This window comes from Canis lupus, chromosome 11 (genome assembly GCF_011100685.1).
Source record: "Canis lupus familiaris isolate Mischka breed German Shepherd chromosome 11, alternate assembly UU_Cfam_GSD_1.0, whole genome shotgun sequence".
Lineage (NCBI taxonomy): Eukaryota > Metazoa > Chordata > Mammalia > Carnivora > Canidae > Canis > Canis lupus.
The window spans coordinates 22,479,191-22,502,777 of NC_049232.1; the positions used below are offsets into that span (position 1 = coordinate 22,479,191).

General features: G+C 36.3%; 1 protein-coding gene across 22 annotated transcripts in view; it reads right to left on the reverse strand.

The window, feature by feature from the left end:
• The window catches only part of CDKL3 (cyclin dependent kinase like 3), a 108,958-nt gene that overhangs the window by 54,795 nt on the left and 30,576 nt on the right, over window positions 1-23,587 (reverse strand). For 20 of the 22 annotated variants that reach the window (XR_005366682.1, XM_038552174.1, XM_038552169.1 and 17 more), the window contains 8 exons: window positions 18,883-18,995; window positions 16,996-17,135; window positions 9,314-9,402; window positions 6,091-6,244; window positions 5,459-5,790; window positions 3,729-3,822; window positions 1,603-1,765; window positions 720-817 (listed from right to left, as the gene is read on the reverse strand). Coding sequence is in view for 20 of the 22 variants with exons in the window: in XM_038552174.1 (XP_038408102.1) it covers window positions 720-817; window positions 1,603-1,765; window positions 3,729-3,822; window positions 5,459-5,790; window positions 6,091-6,244; window positions 9,314-9,402; window positions 16,996-17,135; window positions 18,883-18,995 (1,183 nt within the window). In the remaining 2 variants the exon portion in view is untranslated. Of the gene's footprint in view, window positions 1-719; window positions 818-1,602; window positions 1,766-3,728; window positions 3,823-5,454; window positions 5,791-6,090; window positions 6,245-9,313; window positions 9,403-16,995; window positions 17,136-18,882; window positions 18,996-23,587 lie in introns of those variants that run through there. The other 2 variants (XR_005366683.1, XM_038552181.1) reach the window with 2 other exon arrangements.

Sequence of the window (23,587 nt, forward strand, 5' to 3'; positions counted from 1 at the left end):
CTAATTTCTCCAAATTTCCTTAATAAGCATGTTCTAATTTTATTATGAATAAAAATATAATTAATTTTATTTATAAAATAAGAAACTGATATAATGAAATTGATGACCTTACAGATGTGTAGAATAGAAGGCCATCTATATGCTTTAATTAAGTGGGAGCTGAGCACAATCCCCTTTCCTTAAAAGAAGGTCTTTAGAAAGTATGCATTTGGATACTGAGATTTTCAAGTATTTCCAATAAAATTCAAGACTCTGGTTGGTGGGGGTTGGGACATTCCAACACAGTTATCTGAAAGATGGCTGAGAACAAATCTTTGTGAAGATAGAACAGTAGGTGGACAGCAGAGATAAACTGAAAACAGGAAGAAAGGGGCTAAAGATAAATACATATGGTCTTGTGGACAGCATAACTCTGTTCACACCATTATTTGTTTCCTCTGCCCAATCATATGTAATACACATAATATTTTCCCTGGGTACTATATACTCTAATCATTCAACATTCCAATGAGGGCTGGTATTAACTGCTCTCCAAAAAATAACTTTTAAAAACTCTTACTAATATGCCATTTTAAGAGAAAACAGGTGTTTCTCATGTTCAAAGACTACATCACTTTGTATTTTTATATAACTTTCCAATAGTGATAACTAAATTTACACACCAAGTCAAGGGTTCCAAATTGCACTCCATAGTAAAACTATAAACAAAAAAGTTTTACCTCTTGTTTTTCTTGATTTTGATCCACATTAAGTAAAGTTGGTATTTTAGATGAATCTGTTTTCCTTGATTCCCTCTTCAGCACTTTCATCTGTTTAACTTTTACAAAAATATATACAACAACAACAACTTGTTATTCCTACCTTGAAATTTTACTTTCCTTTTCAAGAGGTTCAAATAGAAATTCCGATATCCACTAAAGTCAGTTTCTCAGTTTATTATAAAGGAACTGAATAAATCATTATTTGTAATGTAAAATATGCCAATCATAAATTATCTGTTTTATAACTTTATAAATAGTCTACCAGGTATTAAAAGAAGATATTTTTTTTAATTCTGCATATAACTGGTAAGTGGATCAGATAATTCCTCTTGAACTGTACAAATACTATTTCCTTGCTATTATATTAACTTTTCACAAGGTGTCACTGTTCTTCAAAGAAACAAAACATTTACTCTGCAAAAAAAGGAGTTTCATTTTAAGAGCTCAGTACATGTTATAAAGCTTAATCTACTACATCTTTGGATACCTGAAGCGCATACATCATTCTTGCTATTATCTGGGCAAAAATCATAGGGAAACAAAAGAAATTGATTTACTCCAGGTCATACACCAAACCAAAACCACTTTCTGCAAACACTGTTCTAACATTTCAACAATAATGAGCTAATAAAAAAATCCGCCTTTTAAAGTTTCCCTAATAATTCTTTAAAAATTCTCTCCTTCAGGTCTCCTTATTTGACTATGAGGGAAAAATTCTCCTCAGCTGAAAATATTTTTCAAAGCAATTTGCTATCTTCTATCTAAATCATATCATAAATGTAAGTTGTCTTATTAAAAAAAAGATCTTGTAAATTTGTAAAGCTTGCCAACAAATATGTACCTTCCATTCCTTTCACCTCCTTGGGCTGTATTGTGAAAGGCAGTTCTGGGAAATGGAATTCCTTCCTGTCAGATCTGGAAAAATTCAGCTTTCTTTTGTGTCCATTTGCCATTTGGTCACTTTGACCTGTTCGCTCATTAAATACACTTTTCTCCATTTGGCTCTAAACAAACAAACAAGAGTTAATATGAAAAAATATGTGTAACTTATTTGAATGACAAGCCCAAAACTGCTAGCCATTTGGGAGGTAATAAGATAGGCACAAAACATCTATCTTTGCAGAGTTATTTTAATAATTAAGAAATAGAATACCATTTAAACACATAAACATCAAATTCCAATAAAAGTTTCAAGAAGCAAACTTTTAAAAATATGTTGGATATTCTGAGAATAATGTTGATCAGGAAAACCACAATCTTAACTTTTAATATGTAATCTTATTCATTGTACCCTGATTTTGGACAAATTGCTTCAGTTCATTTTATTTATTTTTCTATTTACAAAACCATGTCCAGAGTACATGAGAATCCAGCATTCTAGAATACCTTTAGTATTACCTATTTTTTTTAAAGATTTTATTTATTTATTGATGAGAGACAAAAAGAGAGAGACAGAAGCAGAGACACAGGTAGAGAAAGAACAGGCTCCATGCAGGGAGCCTAATGTGGGACTGGATCCCTGGTCTCCAGGATCACACCCTGGGCTGAAGGTGGCACTAAACCACTGAGCCACCTGGGCTGCCCATGTTACCTATTTTTTACCTATTTTTGGTCATTTGGTAACAGATAATGAAAATTCTCCTAAATTAATAAACATTCTGCTACAATGCAATGTGTAGTATCCCTCTATGTGGATATATATTAATGTGCTTAATAAGTCACTTGCTCTTAGATATATTTGTATTGTTCTCAATTTTTATTATTATAAATAACATTATGTATCAATTTTGAATAAGCTACTTCCCTATGTAAAAAATGAGAGAATGAACGACACTGATTACATTTTTCTAGTGAAAAGTTTGATGTATCTATTTATCAATTGCCTTTAATCTATAAAATAAGATATTAAAAACATTTTTGGGGGAGTGAAAGACCCAAAAGTCTTCTGACTTTTTTTAAGATTCTATTCATTTTTTTTTTTTTAAGTAATCTCTATATCCAACATCGGGCTCAAACTCACAATCCTGAGATCAAGAGTTGCATGTTCTTCTGACTGAGCCAGCCAGGTGCCCCAAGTTTTATAACTTTTAAAGGTTAAAATATTAACTTTTTAAAAAGATTTTATTTATTTAATTATATATTTATGTATTCATGAGAGACAGAGAGAGAGAGAAGCATAGACATAAGCAGAGGGAAAAGTAGGTTCCATGCAGGAAGCCCAATGTGAGACTTGATCCTGGCACTCTGGGATCATGCCCCAAGCCAAAGGCACGCGCTCAACCGCTAAGCCACCCAGGTGTCCCGAAAATCTTAACTTTTTTGGTGCAAGTCAGACATTAAATCCAGAAATCAAATTATAAGAAGTTAACTAAAATTGTGAAAGCACTAAGGAAACAATGGCCTATTTTCACCTCAGGAAAAACAAAAATGCTAAAAGCACATTAAAAAAATTTTTTTAAATTTTATTTTAGAGAGAGTGAGAGCAGGGAGGGGGGTAGGGACAGAAAAAGAGAGAAAGAATCTCAAACAGGCTTCACACTCAGTGCAGAGCCCCATGCAGGGCTTGCTATTATGACCCTGAGATCATGACCTGAGCTGAAATCAAGAGTCGAACACTTAATCAATTGAGCCACCTAGGCACTCCTAAAAGCACATTTAAAAAACATTTTTTTTTAAGATTTTATTTATTTATTCACGAGAGACACACACACACATACAGAGGCAGAGACACAGGCAGAAGGAGAAGCAGGCTCCATGCAGGGAGCCCGACATGGGACTCGATCCTGGGTCTCCAGGATCACATCCTGGGCCGAAGGCAGGCGCTAAACCGCTGAGCCACCCAGGGATCCCAAAGCACATTTTTTTAAATGCAGAAGCCCCAAAGATAGAAAGAAGGATTTGGTGGGGGAAGGAGTCAAGGATAATGTTGAGGGAAGCCATGTTTTAACAACTAGCTTCTTGCCTTACTTGAATGGGACCTGCATCCTCTTGCCTGTAATTAGACATAACCTGTCCAATAGATTGTGAAGAGGTACGTCTCTTTTTTGCTCTTTCAGTCAACCTATTATTTAAAAATTAACACAAAGTTATTAGAACTCCCTCAGAAGTACTTCCGTTTGGGCTTCAATAATGAGGAAGTTGTATCATGGTAGTCTAAAGTTTGAACAGTGAGTGCCAAAATGCAATTGTGAGTGTGTAACTGCTAATTGCTCTAAGTAGGCAAAAACAGAGCAAAGAACAACTTGCTTATGCTTGCTGTCCTACTTGGGCCCTTGTCTCTATTCTAAATCTGTATCTATTCCACTCTCTCTTTCTCTCTCTCTCTAATTTATTTTATTTTATTTATTTATTCATGAGAGACACAGAGAGAGAGAGAGGCAGAGACACAGGCAGAGGGAGAAGCAGGCCCCATGCAGGGAGCCTCATGTGGGATTGAATCCCGGGACTCCAGGACCATGCCCTGAGCCCAACCGCTGAGCCACTCAGGTGTCCCTCTAATTTTTTAAGTAGTCTCCACACCCAATATGGGGCTTGAATTCACAGCTCTGAGATTAAGAGTAGTATGCTCTACCAACTGAGCCAGCCAGGTGCCTCTAAATCTGGCTCTCCTAAATATTGGGTTTCTGAATTTCTGAGCTTGCTGTCCAAGGCCGTTGACAACCATGGTTATTACAACCATGGTGTTGGAATCATCTCAAAAACAAATGGGTTCTTGCTGTCTGTAATCTGCTGTACCTTTGAACTAACAGAAATGTCTACTTGCCCATCTCTGCAGACCTCTCAGCTTCACAACTTATAGCCCAAATCAGTGTGCTATAAGTATTAGTTTAGTATTAGTTTGGGATACTGAACATAGTCTCCTTCCTCATCTAGATTCACAGTAGTTTCCCTAAATTTAGGACTGGCCGTGATGCCCTGCTAGATAGACCTTTGCTATATAACACACTGCCCTTGATTAAGCAGACTTGTGGTAACAGTCTTCCAATCTGTATCAGTAGCTAAAACCACAACTGGCCCAATATGTTGTTTTACCCCCCAAATATTTGATCTTTAAAAGCTACTTGAGTATAAAAGATTATTTTCAACTATTCTTTCTCCATTTAGAAAATTTGCTGATACAGACAAAATGCTTACTTTGTTATACTAAGGCACATCAATGCCAGAACTTAGGTCATATCACCTTTTTCCTCTTCAGATGGGAAGAAATTATTCCAAGAGTCTTTTCTTTCTATGAGGTTTTTCCAAAAGGCATTAGTGAAAAATTAAACATTCTTGTGTAGCATTCTTAAGAAACAGTTCTTAAGCATTAAGAAACAGCATTAAGAAATGCTTCTTGCAGGGATCCCTGGGTGGCGCAGCGGTTTGGCGCCTGCCTTGCCCAGGGCACGATCCTGGAGACCCGGGATCGAATCCCACATCAGGCTCCCGGTGCATGGAGCCTGCCTCTCCCTCTGCCTATGTCTCTGCCTCTCTCCCTTTCTCTCTCTGTGACTACCATAAAAAAAAAAAAAAAAAAAGAAATGCTTCTTGTGTAGCATTTTTAAGAAACAGTAATGGCCCATTATATGATTATAATTTCAATATATCTTCAAATTCAGTTTATATCAGACACTATGAACTTGATTCTTTGAAATACCATTATATGGGAGCATTGTATAACTTGGGTCTATTTCCTTCTATTTTCTGTTATAACTCACCTTGAATTTGGATGGGAAAGATTTGAATTGGGATTTGAAGCCATCAAATTACTGCTAGTTAGATTGATGGGTGGCATCATCATACTACCTCCAGCATGTGGATCATCTTTCATGCCATTAGAATTAGTGCTGGGATTGACAGGGCTTGGTAGTGGTTCACTGATTACAGGTTTTGTATCTTGAGACATAGAATGAGCATTTTCAACGGCATCCTGTTGACAATGTCTACCTTCACACTCTATCTTGTTTGGTTCTAAGATATCTCCTTTTCCTCCTTTGACTTTAATAACTCTGACTTTGATCTCCTTGGGTTTTTTCTCTCTCTCCATTTCCTGGAATAGAAACATCCAAAATTTGAGTCAGAAGGATAGTCATTTTGGGCAGCCCAGGTGGTTCAGCGGTTTAGCACTGCCTTCAGCCCAGGGCATGATCCTGGAGACCCAGGATCCAGTCCCACAACGGGCTCCCTGCATGGAGCCTGCTTCTCCCTCTGCCTGTGTCTTTGCCTCTCTCTCTGTGTGTGTCTCTCATGAATAAATAAATAAAATCTTAAAAAAAAAGGATAGTCATTTTTATCATTACAGTGCTAACTAAAATAACGTTATACTGGCTAAAAAGAAAACAGTTTTTACCTTTCCCAAAACTGGAGTACTTAGCAGTGTATTGGTATAAGTTGTTTTTCTTTCATCTTTCATAAGCTCGTTCTCTTTAGAATTCTCTTTTGGCTTTATGAATGAATTGACTTTTGCTTCTTGCAGTAACTTAGCTCTCAGTTCTGGTATGAATCTGATAAAACAATATCAACCAATATTCTTTTTTATTTATGTAAAGTATTTTATCTTTAAAGGATCATTTAATCAATTAATTTACATATCAGCTAAACATAAATTCTCAATAATGCATGTCAAGAAATGGTACAATACTTAATACAGATTGCTTACTGGTAAAGACACAGCTTCCAAAAACTTTGCCATGGGAATTTACTAGATAAAAATTTTACAAAATAGGTTTATATGAATTACATTCCTCTTGTAATGCAAACTTTACTTAGTAAAAGTATTATTTTAATTTTGATAAATATGTTATTCTTTCAAGGAAAACTCAGGCCATTTTGTCTTTTTTGTGTTTTTTTTTAAAGTAGTAATACTTAAAAGATGAACCAATTAGTTTCTGAAATTTATTCTAGAGAAATATTTTTAGTATAAAATGTAAGAGAATGCATCAATATTGAAGGGAGATTGTTTTGGTTTTGGTTTGAATTGTTTTAAGTTATTTATTTTTTAATAGAAAATCCATTCACATGGCTCAAAATTCAAAAGGCTGTATTGAAAAGTCTCCTTCCTACCCTGCTCCTGACTTGCACAGTTCCCTTTCCTGAAATAGATAGACTTATCCACTTGGGGAAATTTTATCATATCATATTGTATTGTATTGTACTGTATTGTATGTAAGCTCTACACCCAGTATGGGGCTTAAATTCACCATCCTGAGATTAAGAGTCACATGCTCTACTGACCAATACAGCCAGGTGTCCCCTAGTTTGCGGAAATTTTAAAATATCATTACACGAGTGAATTCTTCCCCAGTTTAGCCCAATCTTGCCAGAGCTGTGCAGGGCACATGTCAAAGTAAAGTGTAGTGTGAAGAGATGAAGAAAATAACCAGTGTGATTTATCTGGCTGAATGAGAACCTATCATAATTCTGTCAAAACTCCCTTGTATTGCAGAAGGTTCTGTGAAAGAGAGAGGCCTCTTATTAAAGGAAAAGGTCTTCCCCCAAACAATTTCTGAGGATTCAATCACTGTAATTCAAGAACTTTCACCCCAACATACTAAAATCCTAGTACCTAAGTACCCAAAAGAAATCAACTTGGTCTACATAGAACTGATATAAGCAACTTTTTAATTCAATAACTGGCATTTTTTTCATCAATGGCACTTTCAATATATCTTTTCATTTTTTGTTTCATATCAAAATTATTTTGTCTTATGTTAAAATTCTTAAAGTGACTGCAGTTCTAAATATTCGGGCCAGGCGGGAAGGGAAACTCCTCAAGATGGCAGATACGCCAAAATGGCTGAGGTTCCTGTCACCACCTCCACTTGGGATGCCAATGGACCAATGACCTGCTGACCGCTTGAGCAGACCCTTACACGTCTCCTTTGGACTTCCCCAACCGAACCCAATGCCCTTCAAACCCCAGAGGAGGAAGTCACCTTTGACTGGTCGAATTGCAATCCTTCCTTTGCATAGTGAGGGTCACTCTGACTGGTTGGATTGCAATCCTTCCTTTGCATATGAGCCAACCAATAGGAAACCGTTCTGCCTTACAACGTTAGGTAAACCCCCTACCACCTTGTCTTGGCGCGACTTCCCCAACTCACTCTCTTTCCCGCATGAGTCGTGGAACCTCGCCTGAGGGTGCCTGCAATAAAATCTGTTCTTGGACTCTCGCTTGCCTTGGCGGTCTCATTTCCATCTATTTACTAAAAAACTTAACACTAAATACTTTAAAGGATTCTCTTTTCTGTGCATTTTTCTATTTTAGTCTGTCTTCAATGGTTGTTCCGGAACTTTTCTGTGCCTAATCTTAAGTCCATCACATTTTTATTGGCAAACTGAATTTAAATATTTAAATTTAAATATTTTTTTGAAAAGTCCATCACATTTTAAATGATGTCCATCTTTTCTGACCTCACATTCAAAGCCCAACTGAATGACTCTGCAATTAAAGAAAACTCTTTTCTATTTCTTTCAAAGCCCAAATAGAAAATGGTGTTTTTTAGAAATATAGCTGATTTTAGGCAAAATACATTAAAAGCCCTGATGTCCATCAATGGATAAATGGATAAAGATGATGTGGTATATATTTAATGGAATATTACTCAGCCATCAAAAAGAATGAAATATTGCCATTTGCAACAACATAGGTGAAACTAAAGGGTATTATGCTAAGCCAAATAGGTCAGTCAGAGAAAGACAAATACCATATGATTTCACTCATATGTGGAATTTAAGAAAATAGATGAACATAGGAGAAAGGAAGGAAAAATAAAATAAGATAAAAACAGAGAGAGAGGCAAACCATAAGAGATTCTTAACTCTAGGAAACAAAATGAGGGTTGCTGGAGGGAAGTGAGGGGGATGGACTAAATGGGTGATGGGCATTAAGTAAGGCACTTATGATGAGCACTGAGTGTAAAATGCAACTGATGAATCACTAAATTCTACCCTTGAAACTAATAATATACCATATGTGAACTAAGTTGAATTTAAATAAACATTTTTTTAAAATACAGTTGATTTCTATATCTACACTGTCATTATATATTATACATATAATGTAAAACACAGAAGGGCTAGAGGCATGGTCCCTCTCTTCAGGGAACTTTCACTTTGGCAGGAAAAATATGACAACAAACACTACAACAGAGAGTAAATAAAGCAGAGAAAAAAATCATTTGGGAAATAAATGCCAATTATAACATATAGATCAGAGATGCTATCAGAAAAGGAAAATCTAGACTATTCAGAGGTCCAAATGGAAATAAAGCTAAAAAGTACTGATTGTTTATTTACTATCTTCAGGTTTATGATTACCATTGAAAATGTGTATAAAAAGCTTAGCACACCGCGTAGGACATTGTAACTGTAATGAATGTTAACTACAATTATTTTTATTAGTAGAATTTTCATTAGGACACCTGTAAGTCTACGATAGACCTAGTTAATAGAGGAACTCAGTAAAATTCTTGCTTAAATTGATTTTTTGTGTGTGTGTAACATTAACAATTCTCATGCTAGTAGAATTCCCTAACATAAAACACTAAGAAGTCCACACTTCACTTGCTTACTTTTCAATAAATCCATCTCTAGTAAAGTACTCATGATGCAAAAGATCAGTAGATGATGTCCTCTCAGCAGGATCAATTTGTAAACAAGCCTAGAAAATGAAAAAAAAAAAAAAGATTCTAACATTAAATAAGGTCTTAACAGGGCTCTATAAGGTAAAAATTAAATTCATTTGACATATGTAGAAGTAAATAATCACCCAGAGTTTTAAAATGATCTTGAAAAGAAGGCTTTAGACCTTAGGAATTTCTGACAGTGAGTTCTTTTTTTTTTAACTTTTTTTTTTTAATTTTTATTTATTTATGATAGTCACACAGAGATAGAGAGAGAGAGGCAGAGACATAGGCAGAGGGAGAAGCAGGCTCCATGCACCGGGAGCCCGATGTGGGATTCGATCCCGGGTCTCCAGGATCACGCCCTGGGCCAAAGGCAGGCGCCAAACCGCTGCGCCACCCAGGGATCCCATCTGACAGTGAGTTCTGACCATTTATTTCCCTAAGAAATTTGTACTGGGTAAAGCATTATTATAGTTCAAATGTCCTAAGATTCTAGCCAAAACAGAAGTCAGTCTGTTTCTGTTGGAATTAGCAGAAATTAATTAGTTCATTTTGATCCTCGTATCAGCATTGTAAAGTGGAAAGTTCATGGATTATTACTTCCATTCTATAGAGCTAGAAGCATAATCAGTGATTTACTATATGAGAATCTTAACTCATTGTCTGAATCTTAATCAGTGCCTTTTCTTTTTTTTTTTTTCTTAAAGATTTTATTTATCCACGCGAGACACACAGAGAGAGAGAAAGAAAGAGAGAGAGGCAGAGACACAAGCAGAGGGAGAAGCAGGCTCCATGCAGGGAGCCAGATGTGGGACTCAATCCCGGGTCTCCAGGATCACACTCTGGGCCGAAGGCGGCGCTAAACTGCGGAGCCACCTGGGCTACCCATCAGTGCCTTTTCTATGGCATAACACAACTTCACAAACATTCAAACCCCTGAATCTTTCAATAAACCATTATGAGAACAGCTCTTTTTTGTTTCCCTATCTTGAGAATACTTCAACTGAATAGAGAAACAAACAAACCTACAAAACAAAAACAGATGATGGAAGGATGAGTTTTGAAAATAAGTCAAATATCATAAATTTATATATAATCAAATAACTAGTTGTAAATAGAAGATATTTTTAACCAAAATATTAAAGACAGTATTTTAATAAAAGCTATTTATAGTTTTCATTTCTTCCCTTAGAAAAAGGCAAAACATAGTAATAGGTAAGTTTTATTGATGTTTACTATGTGCCACATAACATTCTACCTAGACCTTTCCTTTTTTTTTTATCCTTTTCCTATTACTTGACGCCAACAACAACTCTACAAGGTAGGTATTATTACTATTCCCATTGTACAGGTAAGGAGACTGATGCCCAGAGAAATGAAGTTATTTGTCTAGATCTAACAGATCTAGACAGATCTGTTCTAGATCAAATTCTAGATCTAGACAGATTCTACTCTAGAAGAGTAGAATTAAATCCAGAAAATCAATGGTAATTTAATATAATATTACATTTTTGCTTATTTCAAAATGTATATGCTCAAACTGATCCATGAAAAAACTTGCAAAGATCTGCTATACAAAAAAAAAGAATATAGCTAATAGTACTGTGCTACACATTTTAAAATTTGGTAAGAGGGTAGATTCATGTTATGTTTTTTACCACAATAATAATACATTGACTCACAAAGCAAAACTGAATGTATTATCTACTTTATGATGAAGGAATACCCTGACTGTTAAAACTGCAACTAACTAAATATATGTGCTTATTTTAGAATATGATAGTAATCCATCAGTAAAACTTACTAATAAAAATGTCTTAAAAATCTGCTCAAGTCATAGCCTATTAGAGGCAGACAAATGAGTCTTTCTCTGAATAAAATAATTTTAAATTTTAAATCTGGGGCTCCTGGGTGGCTCAGTTGGTTAAGCATCTGCCTTCAGCTTGGGTCATGGTCCTGGTGTCCTAGGATCAAGCCCCACATCCAGCTCCCTGCTCAGTGGGGAGCCAGCTTCTCCCCCTCTCCACACCCTACGTCCACTTGTGCTTGCTCTTGCTACCTTTCTGTCTCTCAAATAAGTAAAGTCTTTTTTTAAAAAAAGAAAATTTATATTCATGCCCTAGTTTGGAAAATGTAAAATATGATACTTTGAGAAACAGACTGGCAGTTTCTTTAAAAATTAAATATACAGGGGATCCCTGGGTGGCGCAGCGGTTTGGCACCTGCCTTTGGCCCAGGGCGCGATCCTGGAGACATGGGATCGAATCCCACGTTGGGCTCCCTACATGGAGCCTGCTTCTCCCTCTGCCTCTCTCTCTCTGTGTGTGTGTGTGTGTGTGTGTGTGTGTGTGTGTGTGTGTGTGTGTGACTATCATAAATAAATAAATACAAATTTAAAAAAATTTAAATATACACATAGCTTAAACCCACCATTCCACTCTTACTCAGAAGGATAAAAAAATACACCTACAAAGACTTGCATATGAATGTTCATAGCACTTGTTTGTAACAGACAAAAATAGAAAATAACCCAAAACAGGGAATGGATTAATAAAAATTGTATACATCTGTACAATGGAGTACTATTCAGCAATAAAAAGGAATTCACTATGAAACACACAAAAACATGAATGAATCTCTAAACCATAATGCTGTATCAAAGAGTATATACTATGTAATTCCATATATATATACCTATCCTAGAAAATGTAAACTAATTTATAGTGATAAAAAGCAACTTAGAGGTTGTCTGGGAACAGAAATGGAGGAAAAGATGAATTGTAAAAGGATAAGAGGACATTCTGGGGGCAGCCCGAGTGGCTCAGTGGTTTAGCACTGCCTTCAGCCCAGGGCCTGACCCTGGAGACCCGGGAACGAGTCCCACATGAGGCTCCCTGCATGGAGCCTGCTTCTTCCTCTGCCTGTGCCTCTGCCTTTCTCTCTCTCTCTCTTTCTGTCTCTCATGAATAAAATCTTTTTTTAAAAAAAAAAAAAGGACATTTTGGAGGGTGATGGAAATGTTAGATATCTTGATTGCGATGGTGGTTTCATAGGTGTATACATCTATCAAAACTCATCAAATTATACATTTTAAGTATGTGTAGTTTAATGTACATAATTACATCACAATAAAGTTATTTAGAGAATTTAAATCTAGGAAATGATACATGCTTTGCCCCAGATATTAAGATGTATTTTAAAGTTACAATAATCAAACTGATGTTTATACTAGAAAAAAGAAAGAAATCAATGAAAAAGAAACAGACCCAAGCGTATATAAGCATTTTGTGTATGCTAAATGTGGCATTCTAAGTCACTGGATTATTCAAGGTGAAGAAAAATATTTACAATACACATGACAAAAGACTAATATGCCTATTATTTTACAAATCTATATGAAAAGAGATAGTCTGAGAAATAGTTTAATGATTTTTTAAAGATTTTGTTTATTTATTCATGAGAGACACAGAGAGAAGGCAGAGACATAGAGAGGGAGAAGCAGGCTCCTCGCAGAGAGGCCTATGTGGGACTCAATCCTGGAACCCTGGGATCACGCTCTGAACCAAAGGCAGACACTCAACCACTGAGCCACCCAGGTGTCCCCAGTTTAATGATTCTTAAAATAAGAAATACAAATGGCCAATTAATATTAGTAAAATGTTCAACCTTTCCTGTGATGATATAAGTGCAACTAAAAAAAGGATGCTATTTTAAGCATCTTAAATTGGCAAATATTTTGAAGCGCCTAGCTGGCTCAATTGGTAGAGTATGGTGACTCTTTTTTTTTTTTTTTTTTCTTTGAGTATGGTGACTCTTGATCTTGGGGTCGTGAGTTTGAGCTCCACGTTGGATATAGAGATTACTCTAAAAAAATTAGAAAATGGGCAGCCCCAGTGGCGCAGCGGTTTCGTGCCTCCTGCAGCTCAGGGTGTGATCCTGGAGACCCTGGATCGAGTCCCATGTCAGGCTCTCTGTATGATGCCTGCTTATCCTCCCTCTGCCTGTGTCTCTGCCTCTCTCTCTCTCTCTCTCTGTCTCTATGAATAAATAAAATCTTTATAAAAAATTGGAAAATATGTTTAAAATTATAGTATCCAATGTTAGATTGAGAGTGGGAATTTATATCCAGTGTTATTTGAGAGTACTTGAACATAAATCAGTAAAATCTTTCTGGAGGAAAAAATAGCAAAATAGATTTAAAAATTCTGAAAAAGTATAAACACTGTGGCCCACTAATCACAATTCTAGGAATTTATCCTAAACAAATAATAAAACAAGTTCAAAAAGACTTATTTAAAAAATGTTCACTAAAGCATCTTTACCAAAAGAGAAAACCTGAAAACAAATGTTCAAAATTGTAAATCAGTTAAACTATGGAACAGTCAGGCTGTTGATATATATATATGATACTATGCAACCACTGAAAATTATGATGTAGTTCCATATTCACTGACATGGTTCCATAACATAAACAGGTCACATAACTATGTGAAGTATGATATCTTTTAAAAGCATAAATTTCAGGGGGTGGGGAGAAAAAAAGCTTAAATTTCTATGCACATATTTGGTTCACAAAAGTCTAGAAGTATATAAATCAAAATGTCAATAGTAATTTTTCCCAGAGTGTAGGAGTTGGGAAAAATCTTAACTTCTTTTTATCATGCATTCTCTACTTTTTCTATAATCATTATGTATTCTCTGTATAATTAAAACTATGATATAAAAAATAAATTCAAATGAAAATGTAGTAAACAAATTTGATTCTTCTACTTTTTAAAAAGATTTTATTTATTTGAGAGAGAATGAGAGCGTGAGAAGCGAAAGGAGCCTAGGGGGAAGGAGACGTACAAGTAGACTCTACATTGAGTGCAGAGCTGGCTGTGGGGCTCAATCTCAGTACCCTGAGATCATGACCTGAGCGAAAACCAGAGTCAGAAACTCAACCAACACAGCTACCCAGGAGCCCCCCAATTCTTTTTTTAAGATTTATTTTATTTTATTTTGTTGGGGGAAATTTTTTAAAATATCCAAAATTTATTCTCCAACAGAACAGCATCAGCAGGTAAAAATACAGGGGCTTTTCCACAGATCATACATTCACATAGGCATTATTTGCTTAATAGTAAGAAAGGCTCCGGTGTGTTCTCTGTAACAATGTCCACTTCACAGTGTAAACAGGTACTAAACTTTGGGTTCAACTTACAATTCTAGAAAGAAAGGAACAACGTGGTCACAAAATTTGGGGGGATCCTAAAGTCAGGTGCAATAAAACAGACAAAATTTTGATAACAGTCTTGATCTACTTTTCTACAAAGAAGGAGACATCTCCACTCAGAAATTAAAGTCTTTCTTTCTCCTTCCTTGTTCAACCATTAGAGCATGTTTCATCATTACATATACAAAAAAGGCGGGAGTTTTTTAAAAAAAGAATAATATCTTAAGTGAAAATATCTTAAGTGTCCGGCGGCTCCCACCACACATCAACTCAGGTTTTAAGACAGGGTGTCAGAACACCTCAGCAGTCATAAAATTGGAAAATGGACACTATGGCTACAAAAGTAAAAAATAAATGAGATACATAAATAAAGGGACACCTGGGTGGCCAGTCAATTAAGCATCTGCCTTAGGCTCAGGTCATGATCTCAGAGTCCTGGGATCAAGCCCCAAGTCAGGCTCTCCGCTCAGTGGGGAGCCTGCTTCTCCCTCTGCCCCTCTCCCCCTACTCATGCACTCTCTCTCTCTCTCAAACAAATAAATAAAATCTTTAAAAAACAAAAAAGAAATTATAAAGTTTCCTACCATGTGAATGTTTCATTAAATTCATTCATTAAAATAATATATTTATTTATTTGAGTGAGAGAGAGCAAGAGTGAGCATGAGTGGGAGGGGCAGAGGGAGAGGGAGAGAGAATCTCAAGCAGATTCCTCACTGAGTGCAGAGCCCAGCTCTGGGTTTGATCTCACAATCATGAGATCAACGATCTGAGCCAAAATCAATCATCAGATACTTACCCAACTGAACTATCCAAGTGCCTCCAGAGAGAGAGAGAATCTTAAGTAGACTCCCTGTTGAGGGTGGAGGCCATGATGGGGCTCAATCTCACAACCTTGAGATCATGACCTGAGCCAAAAACAAGAGTCAGACACTCAACTGTGTGAGCTACTTGGGACCCCGACAAATCAGATTATTAATAAACTCTAGTTTTCTCCAGATACCAATGAAATAATTTTTCCCCATTAAGAATGGTCTTTAGAGGGACACCTGGGTGGCTCAGTGGTTGAGCAGATTCTGCCTTTGGCTCAGGTCATGATCCCAGGGTCCTGGGATCGAGTCCTACATCAGGCTCCCCACAGGGTGCCTGCTTCTCTCTCTGCCTATGTCTCTGCCTCTCTCTGTGTATCTCTCATGAGTAAATAAATAAAATCTTAAAAAAAGAAAGAATAGTCTTTAGATGCTACATATTATATGTTTAACAAGTTTACCTAAACAATAACAGCAACAATTAAAATTGACAAAATTTGTCAACAGCTTAATCAAGGCCCTGTGCTTAGAACATTTTCACCATTACTTCATTTAATCCTCCAGCCCCCCAAAATAAAGACTGTTAATGTCGTTTTATAGCCCAGTAATCTGGGTCACAGAGATTAAGTGACTTTCCCAAGGTTACAGAGCTAATTAGTGACAGAGCTGAGTTTTAGTCTACGTGATTCCAGAGCTCCTTCCTATAAACACTACACCATACTTACTTTGAAATTTAGGTAACCACTTTTTTTAAAGGGCTATACATCAGAAATAAGATACTTCAGTTGACCTTGGGAAAGGAAATTAGCTAGATAGACAAAATAAATAGAAAAACATTACTTTCCACAGTAAATTCTCTTACTTTTTGAATTTTGCACTAAGTATGTTACTATCTTTATTACCTAGTTCAAAAAGAAATTTACATTTAAAAATAATTAGCGGGATCCCTGGGTGGCGCAGGGGTTTGGCGCCTGCCTTTGGCCCAGGGCACGATCCTGGAGACCTGGGATCGAATCCCACGCCGGGCTCCCAGTGCATGGAGCCTGCTTCTCCCTCTGCCTGTGTCTCTGCCTCTCTCTCTTTCTCTCTCTGTGACTATCATAAATAAATAAATATTTTAAAAAAAATAATAAAAAAAAATAAAAATAATTAGCAAGTATTATATATAGTATAATGTTTTTGTTTTCTCCAAATTCAAGGTAAATTTTGGCATTGGTATACCTCAAACAACATTAAAACTGCAGTTGTCAATGCCTAGTAGATCTCTCAGGATACAAGTACACAAGGAACTTGGGTAGACTGGCTATTAAAAGGTGGTGATAAACATGGTTAAGTCCTTCAAAATTTTCCAATTTATCCCTAATGATCATTAAAATTGGGATAAACTAAAAATAATGGACAGGATCATCCTAGAGAGTTTTCAGTTCTAACAATCTATGAATTTTAATTTTTCTGGACTAAAGACAGAAAGTAGAAATACAGTAACTTTTAAGAGATAATATAAATGAATGTTATTGAATCCTTTTAGAATTTCATTAAAATAATAACAAAACTATATTATAATTTATGCAAATTTCCCAGAAATAAGTCCTTAATTCTTAACATACGTCAACTATATCTGCCAACAATCCATTTAGTTTTGGGTATTTTTTTCTTGCATTTTTGGTGTGTTGAACTTGAGGAAGAACCACCCCAGCAAAAATGGGACTCGTAGAAAAGATATTCTGTAAGTGAGGTGTCAAATTGCCTGAAAAAAGAAAAAAATATGAATATAAGAAAACAGGGAAATTAATCTACAATCAAAATAAACAAGTTACTATGTGGTCTGCATTAAATTACTAAAAAGAAAAAATTACTAAAAAGAGAATAACAAGTATGTTCTTTTAATTTCTTTTTAAGATTTTGTGTATTTATTCATGAGAGACACAGAGAGAGAGAGGCAGAGACATAGGCAGAAGGAGAAGCAGGTTCCATGCAGGGAGCCCATGCGGGACTCAATCCCAGGACTCCAGTATCATGCTGAACCAAAGGCAGAGTATCAACCACTAAGCCACTCAGGAATCCCATGTTCTTTTAATTTTTAAGGTTGAATAAGAAACCATCTGAATATAGCAAAAAAATTGGAAGTTTCCCCAGTAATCTCTTGATAGCATGTAGGCAGTAGAAAATTTAAAACCACCAGGTTCATTTTCATTTCCCCAAATATAAGACATATATAATGTTATCAGGAAAAGCACAAACTCTTACACATTTCTATATGGGTATCTAAATGGTCTAACAAGTGTTTATCAGCAAAGCCTTACTCAAACAGCTTCAAAGCCTTATTCAAACATTATTTATTACAAAGAAACAAGGCTATAGAGTAGAGGTAGAATAGAAAGAATTGTAAATAGGAATGGAGAGAGCTAAGTCCCAGTGCCAGTTTTGCGACAACTAGTTCTGTGATCCTGGGCAAATTCCTTCCCTCTCTATGCTTCTTCTCTAAGTTTCCTTACCTGGAAAGTGACAGAATTAGTCCCACCTCTAACATTTTTTCTAACATTACTCTCATAATTAGAACTTTAAAGATAACCAAAAAGGTGTGATGCTTTAAGACTTCAAACTGTATCTTTAATTAATGTTTATCCATACTTCATGATTTTTATAGTCACGTACAGTATCCTCCTCATGATCCTGTAATTACATGTTTATGTATAGCTTCTCTACCACAAAAGGAGCTCCTCAAGCTCATCATTCAGAAATATGTAAAAAAAAAAATTGAAACTCCATGATCAAGGTTATCCAGCAAAATGTTTGGGTAGTCAAAGCAGATCATCAAATAAGTAAAACTGCTCATCAAATGTATTTTTGGATAAGTTATTTAGCTACCTGGATATCCACTGTCGTTTTAAAAAAAAGTTTTCTCAATAAGTAACTTTCTATCTCTAAGTGCTTACAAAAAATCTAGATCAACTCTATTTTTTAAAAGTCCTCTTTGAAGGGTGTCTGGGTTTGCTCAGTTGATTAAGTGCCTGCCTTCAGCTCAGGTCATGATCTCAAAGTCCTGGGATCCAGGCCCACATCAGGCTCCCTGCTCAGCAGGGGGTCTGCTTATCCCTCTCTCTCAAATAAATGAATAAATCAAATCTTTTTAAAAAGAAAAGAAAAGAAAAAAATAAAATAAAGTCCTCTTTGAGAGACGCAAATACTTGTAGAAACCAAAATTTCAAAACAACTTTTAGACAAATTGAAGTGGGTTCCTATGGCACCATTTTTCTTAGTATCAGCCATTATCAAATGACTTAGCTATTTACAACCTGGCAAAGAAAATATTTACAAAAACAGATGAATTTTCTACCTTCTTTATCAGCACAAGGTGAACACTTCCTGCCATCTATCAAAACAATGTGCTTCCCTGTTCATATAAAGAAAAAACTCTGAAACTGAAAATCAAGCACAACTGATATAGCAATATTTACTTTAGTTATGTAACAGTGTATTTCAGTAGTACCTACCTACTTTTAAAACAATTTTATGAAGTAAATCCAAATCAGAACTGCTAGGAAGATAGGGATTTCCAGTGGCCATCTCAATGATCATACAACCCAAAGCCCAGATATCTACAGGTCTGAAACAAACAAGAATAAATACTTTTTTCATGGAGAAATATGTAAAATATCTCTTCTAAAAATTTTTAAAGATTTTATTTATTCATTCATGAGAGAGACGGAAAGAGAGAGGCAGAGACATAGGCAGAGGGAGAAGCAGGCTCCACGCAGGGAGCTCGATGTGGGACTCGATCCCAGGAACCCAGGATCACGCCCTGAGCCAAAGACGGACACTCAATCACTGAACCACCCAGGTGCCCCTAAAATTTTTTAAAATAAAGTTCCAGCCAAAGAAAAAAGAACAGTTAGGTAGTCTCATTTATAAATTTTCACTTTAATATCATATGCCAACTTTAGAATATATATATTAAACATTATCATCACATTTTACTAATAAAATTAGCTTGTATTTAAATCACATGAGAAGCCATGTAGTAGTCCAGATGAAAAGTAACTATAATTCTAAAATTGCTTCAGAAAATAAATGAAAATGAAAACACAACTGTCCAAAACCTTTGGGATGAAGCAAAGGCCATCCTAAGAGAAAAGTATACAGCAATACAAGCCTTTCTAAAGTAATAAGAAAGATCTCAAATACACAACCTAACCTTCCATCTAAAGGAGCTGGACAAAGAATAGCAAATAAAACCTAAACTAAGCAGGAGAAGATAATTAATAAAGATTAGAGCAGATATCAATAAAATAGAGACCAAAAGAACAATAGAACAGATCAATGAAACCAGGACCTGGTTCTTTGAAAGAATTAATAAGATAGGGGTACCTGGGTGGCTCAATGGTTAAGCATCTGCCTTTGGCTCAGCTTGTGATCCCAAGGTCCTGGGATGGAGTCTCACATCAGTCTCCCCAGAGAGAGCCTGCCTCCCCCTCTGCCTATGTCTCTGCCTCTCTCTCTCTCTCTCTCTCTCTCATGAATAAATAAAAATCTTAAAAAAAAAAAAAGAATTAATAAGATAAATAAACCCCCTGGCCAGACTTATCAAAAAGTAAAGAGAAAGAACCCACATAAATAAAATCATGAATTAAAGACGAAAGATCACAACCAACTCCAAAGAAATACAAATAATTATAAGAATACATTATGAGCAATGATATGCCAAAAATTAGGGAATTTGGAAGAAATGGATGCATTCCTAGAGACATATGAACTACCAAAACTGAAACAGGAAGAAATAGAAAACCTGAACAGACTCATACCCAGCAAGGAAATCAAAGCAGTAATCAAAAATTTCCCAACAAGAGTCCAGGGCCAGATGGCTTCCCAGGGGAATTCTACCAAGCATTAAAAGAAGAACTAATACCTATTCTTCTGAAGCTATTTCAAATTATAGAAATGGAAGGAAAATTTCCAAACTCTTTCTATGAGGTCAGCATTACCTTGATTCCAAAATCAAAGACCCCACCAAAAAGAAGAATTATAGACCAATATTCCTGATGAACATTAATATAAAAATTCTCATCAAGATACTAGCCAACAGGAATCCAATAGGACATTAAAAGGATTATTCACCACAATCAAGTCGGATTTATTCCTGGGATGCAAGTGTGGTTCAACATCCACAAATCAATCAATATGATACACTACATTAATAAAAGAAAGGACAAGAATCATATGATCCTCTCAATAGATGCAGAAAAAGTATTTGATAAAGTACAACATCCTTTCTTGATTAAAACTCTTCACAGTGTAGAGATAAAGGAAACATAACAGTATCATAAGGCCACCTACAAAAAGCCCATAACAAATATCATCTTCAATAAGGAAAAACTGAGAGCTTTCCCCCTAAGGCCAGGAACACGTCAGGGATGTCCACTATCACTACCACTGTTCAACATAGTACTAGAAGTCCTAGCCTCAGCAATCAGACAATAAAAAGAAATAAAAGGCAGCCAAATCAGCAAAGAAGTCAAACTCTCACTCTTCGTGGATGACATGATACTAGATGTGGAAAACCCAAAAGATTCCACCTCAAAATTCCTAGAACTCATACAGGAATTTAGCAACGTGGCAGGATATATAATCAATGCATAGAAATTAGTTGCAATTCTACACACTAACAATGAGACAGAAGAGAAATTAAGGAGTCAGTCCCATTTACAACTGCATCAAAAACCATATGATACCTAGGAAAAAACCTAACCAAAGAGGCAAAGGATCTGTACTTAGAAAACTATAGAAGACTCACGAAGGAAAGTGAGGAAGCTAAATTTAAAAATTAAAAAAAAAAAGCGGGGGGATAGTGCCTGGGTGGCTCAGCGGTTGAGCATCTGCTGTCCTGGGATTGAGTTCTGCATTGGGCTTCTTGCTCAGCAGGGAGACTGCTTCTCCCTCTGTTTGCTGCTCCACTTCCTTGTGCTGACAAATAAATCAATAAAATCTTTTTTAAGATTTTATTGATTTATTCATGAGACAGAGAGTGAGAGAGAGAGGCAGAGACACAGGCAGAGGGCAAAGCAGGCTCCATGCAGGGAGCCTCATGTGGGACTTGATCCCGGGTCTCCAGGATCATGCCCTGGGCTGAAGGCAGCGCTAAACCACTGAGCCACCTGGGCTGCCCTAAAATCTTTAAAACAATAAAAGAAAATAAATAAAAAGTAAAAATTAAAAATCTTAAATTTTTTACCACTTATATTTATTTTTTTAATTACTTTATTTAAAGTAGGCTCCATGCTTAATGTGGGGCTTAAACTCATGACCCTAAGATCAAAAGTCACATGCTCTGAGCCAGCCAGGCACCCATATTTATTTAAGGTATTGTGAGTCTTCCATAATTCCGACTTTTTTCCCCACATAATCAGTTTTTTAAAAGATAGTTTAGGGAACCCTGGGTGGCGCAGCGGTTTAGCGCCTGCCTTTGGCCCAGGGCGTGATCCTGGAGACCCGGGATCGAATCCCACGTCGGGCTCCCGGTGCATGGAGCCTGCTTCTCCCTCCGTCTATGTCTCTGCCTCTCTCTTTCTCTCTCTGTGTGACTATCATAAATAAATTTTAAAAATTAAAAAAAAAAAAAGATAGTTTAAATTACTAGGACTTTTAAAGATTTTATTTTGGGGGGATGCTTGGGTGGATCAGTAGTTGAATGTCTGTCTTCAGTACAGGTTGTGATCCCAGGCTCCTGGAATCGAGTTCCACATTGGGCTCCCCATGTGGAGCCTGCCTCTCCCTCCGCCTGTGTCTCTCTCTCTTTCTGTGTCTCTCATGAGTAAATAAATAAAGATTTTATTTTTTTAAAGTAACTTCTACACCCAACATAGAGCTCAAACTTAACAACCCCGAGATCAAGCATCACATGCTCCAATGACTAAGCCAGACAGGCACCCACTAGGACTTTTTAAAAAGATTAATTTATCTGAGACAGTGAGTGGACTAGAGCGGGGAGAGGGAGAGGAAGAGAGAATCTCAAAGAGACTCTGCACTGAGCAGAGAGCCTGACACAGGGCTCAATCCCAGGACCCCAAGAACACAACCTGAGCCAAAACCAAGAGTCAGATTCTCAATCCACTAAGCCACCCAGGCACCACCCCAGTAGGAATTTTATACAGATAAAAAGTAGCCCAATCTCACATCCAGAAGAAATATAAACATTACAATGAGATAGAGCATTCAATGATGCAACTGATAAAAATTGTAATGGTGAAGCCATGGAAAATGAACACTCGTGTGGGAGTGTAAATCACAAAACTACTTTGAAGGGAAAACTGGCAAAAGCTACCAAAATTAAAAATGTACCTACTTTTGGCCAAACAACTTTATTTCTAGAAATTTATCCAAAGATCTACTAACATGCACAAAAATTAAATGATATGACAATTTCACTGAAGCACTGTTTGTGGTAGAAAATAATTAGAAACAACCTAAATATCCATCAATATGAGAATGGCTATGTAATATTTTGTACAATCAATTAAATATTATTCAGGTATTAAAAAAGAAGGTATATGCCAATATAAATTTATCTCCAAGGTTAACCCTCAAGTGAAAAAAGTAAAATTCACTGAACAATTCCAAGAAAATGTATATAAATAGAGAGATATTGCATGTTCATGAATAGGAAGACTCAATATTGTCAAAATGTCCGCTTTTTCCAACTTGATCTATAGATTCAATGCAAACCCAGTCAAAATACAATTTGGATATCAACAGATTGATTCTAAAGTTTATATTGTTAAAAAAGAGACCATAGGCCCAAAATGGAGTCACTTGTGCTAAGCCCACATCACCAAACTGAGACTTAATAGTTAATTTAGGGGTGCTTGGGTGGCTCAGTCCATCAACTAACTCTTGATTTTGGCTTGGGTCATGATCTCTGGGTCATGGAATTGAAACCCACTTCTGGCTCTGTATTCAGTACAGTCTGCTTAAAATTCTCTCTCTCAGGGTGCCTGGGAGGCTCAGTTGGTTAAGCATCTGATTCTTGATTTTGGCTCAGGTCATGATCTCAGGGTTGTGGGATGGAGCCCCACTTCAGGCTCCTCATTAAGCAGGGAGTCTGCTTGAGATTCTCTTCCTCTCCTCCTGCTCCTATTCTCTCTCTCAAATAAATAAATCTTAAAAAAAAGAAAAAAGAAAGGAAAAGAGGAATGCCTGGAGGGC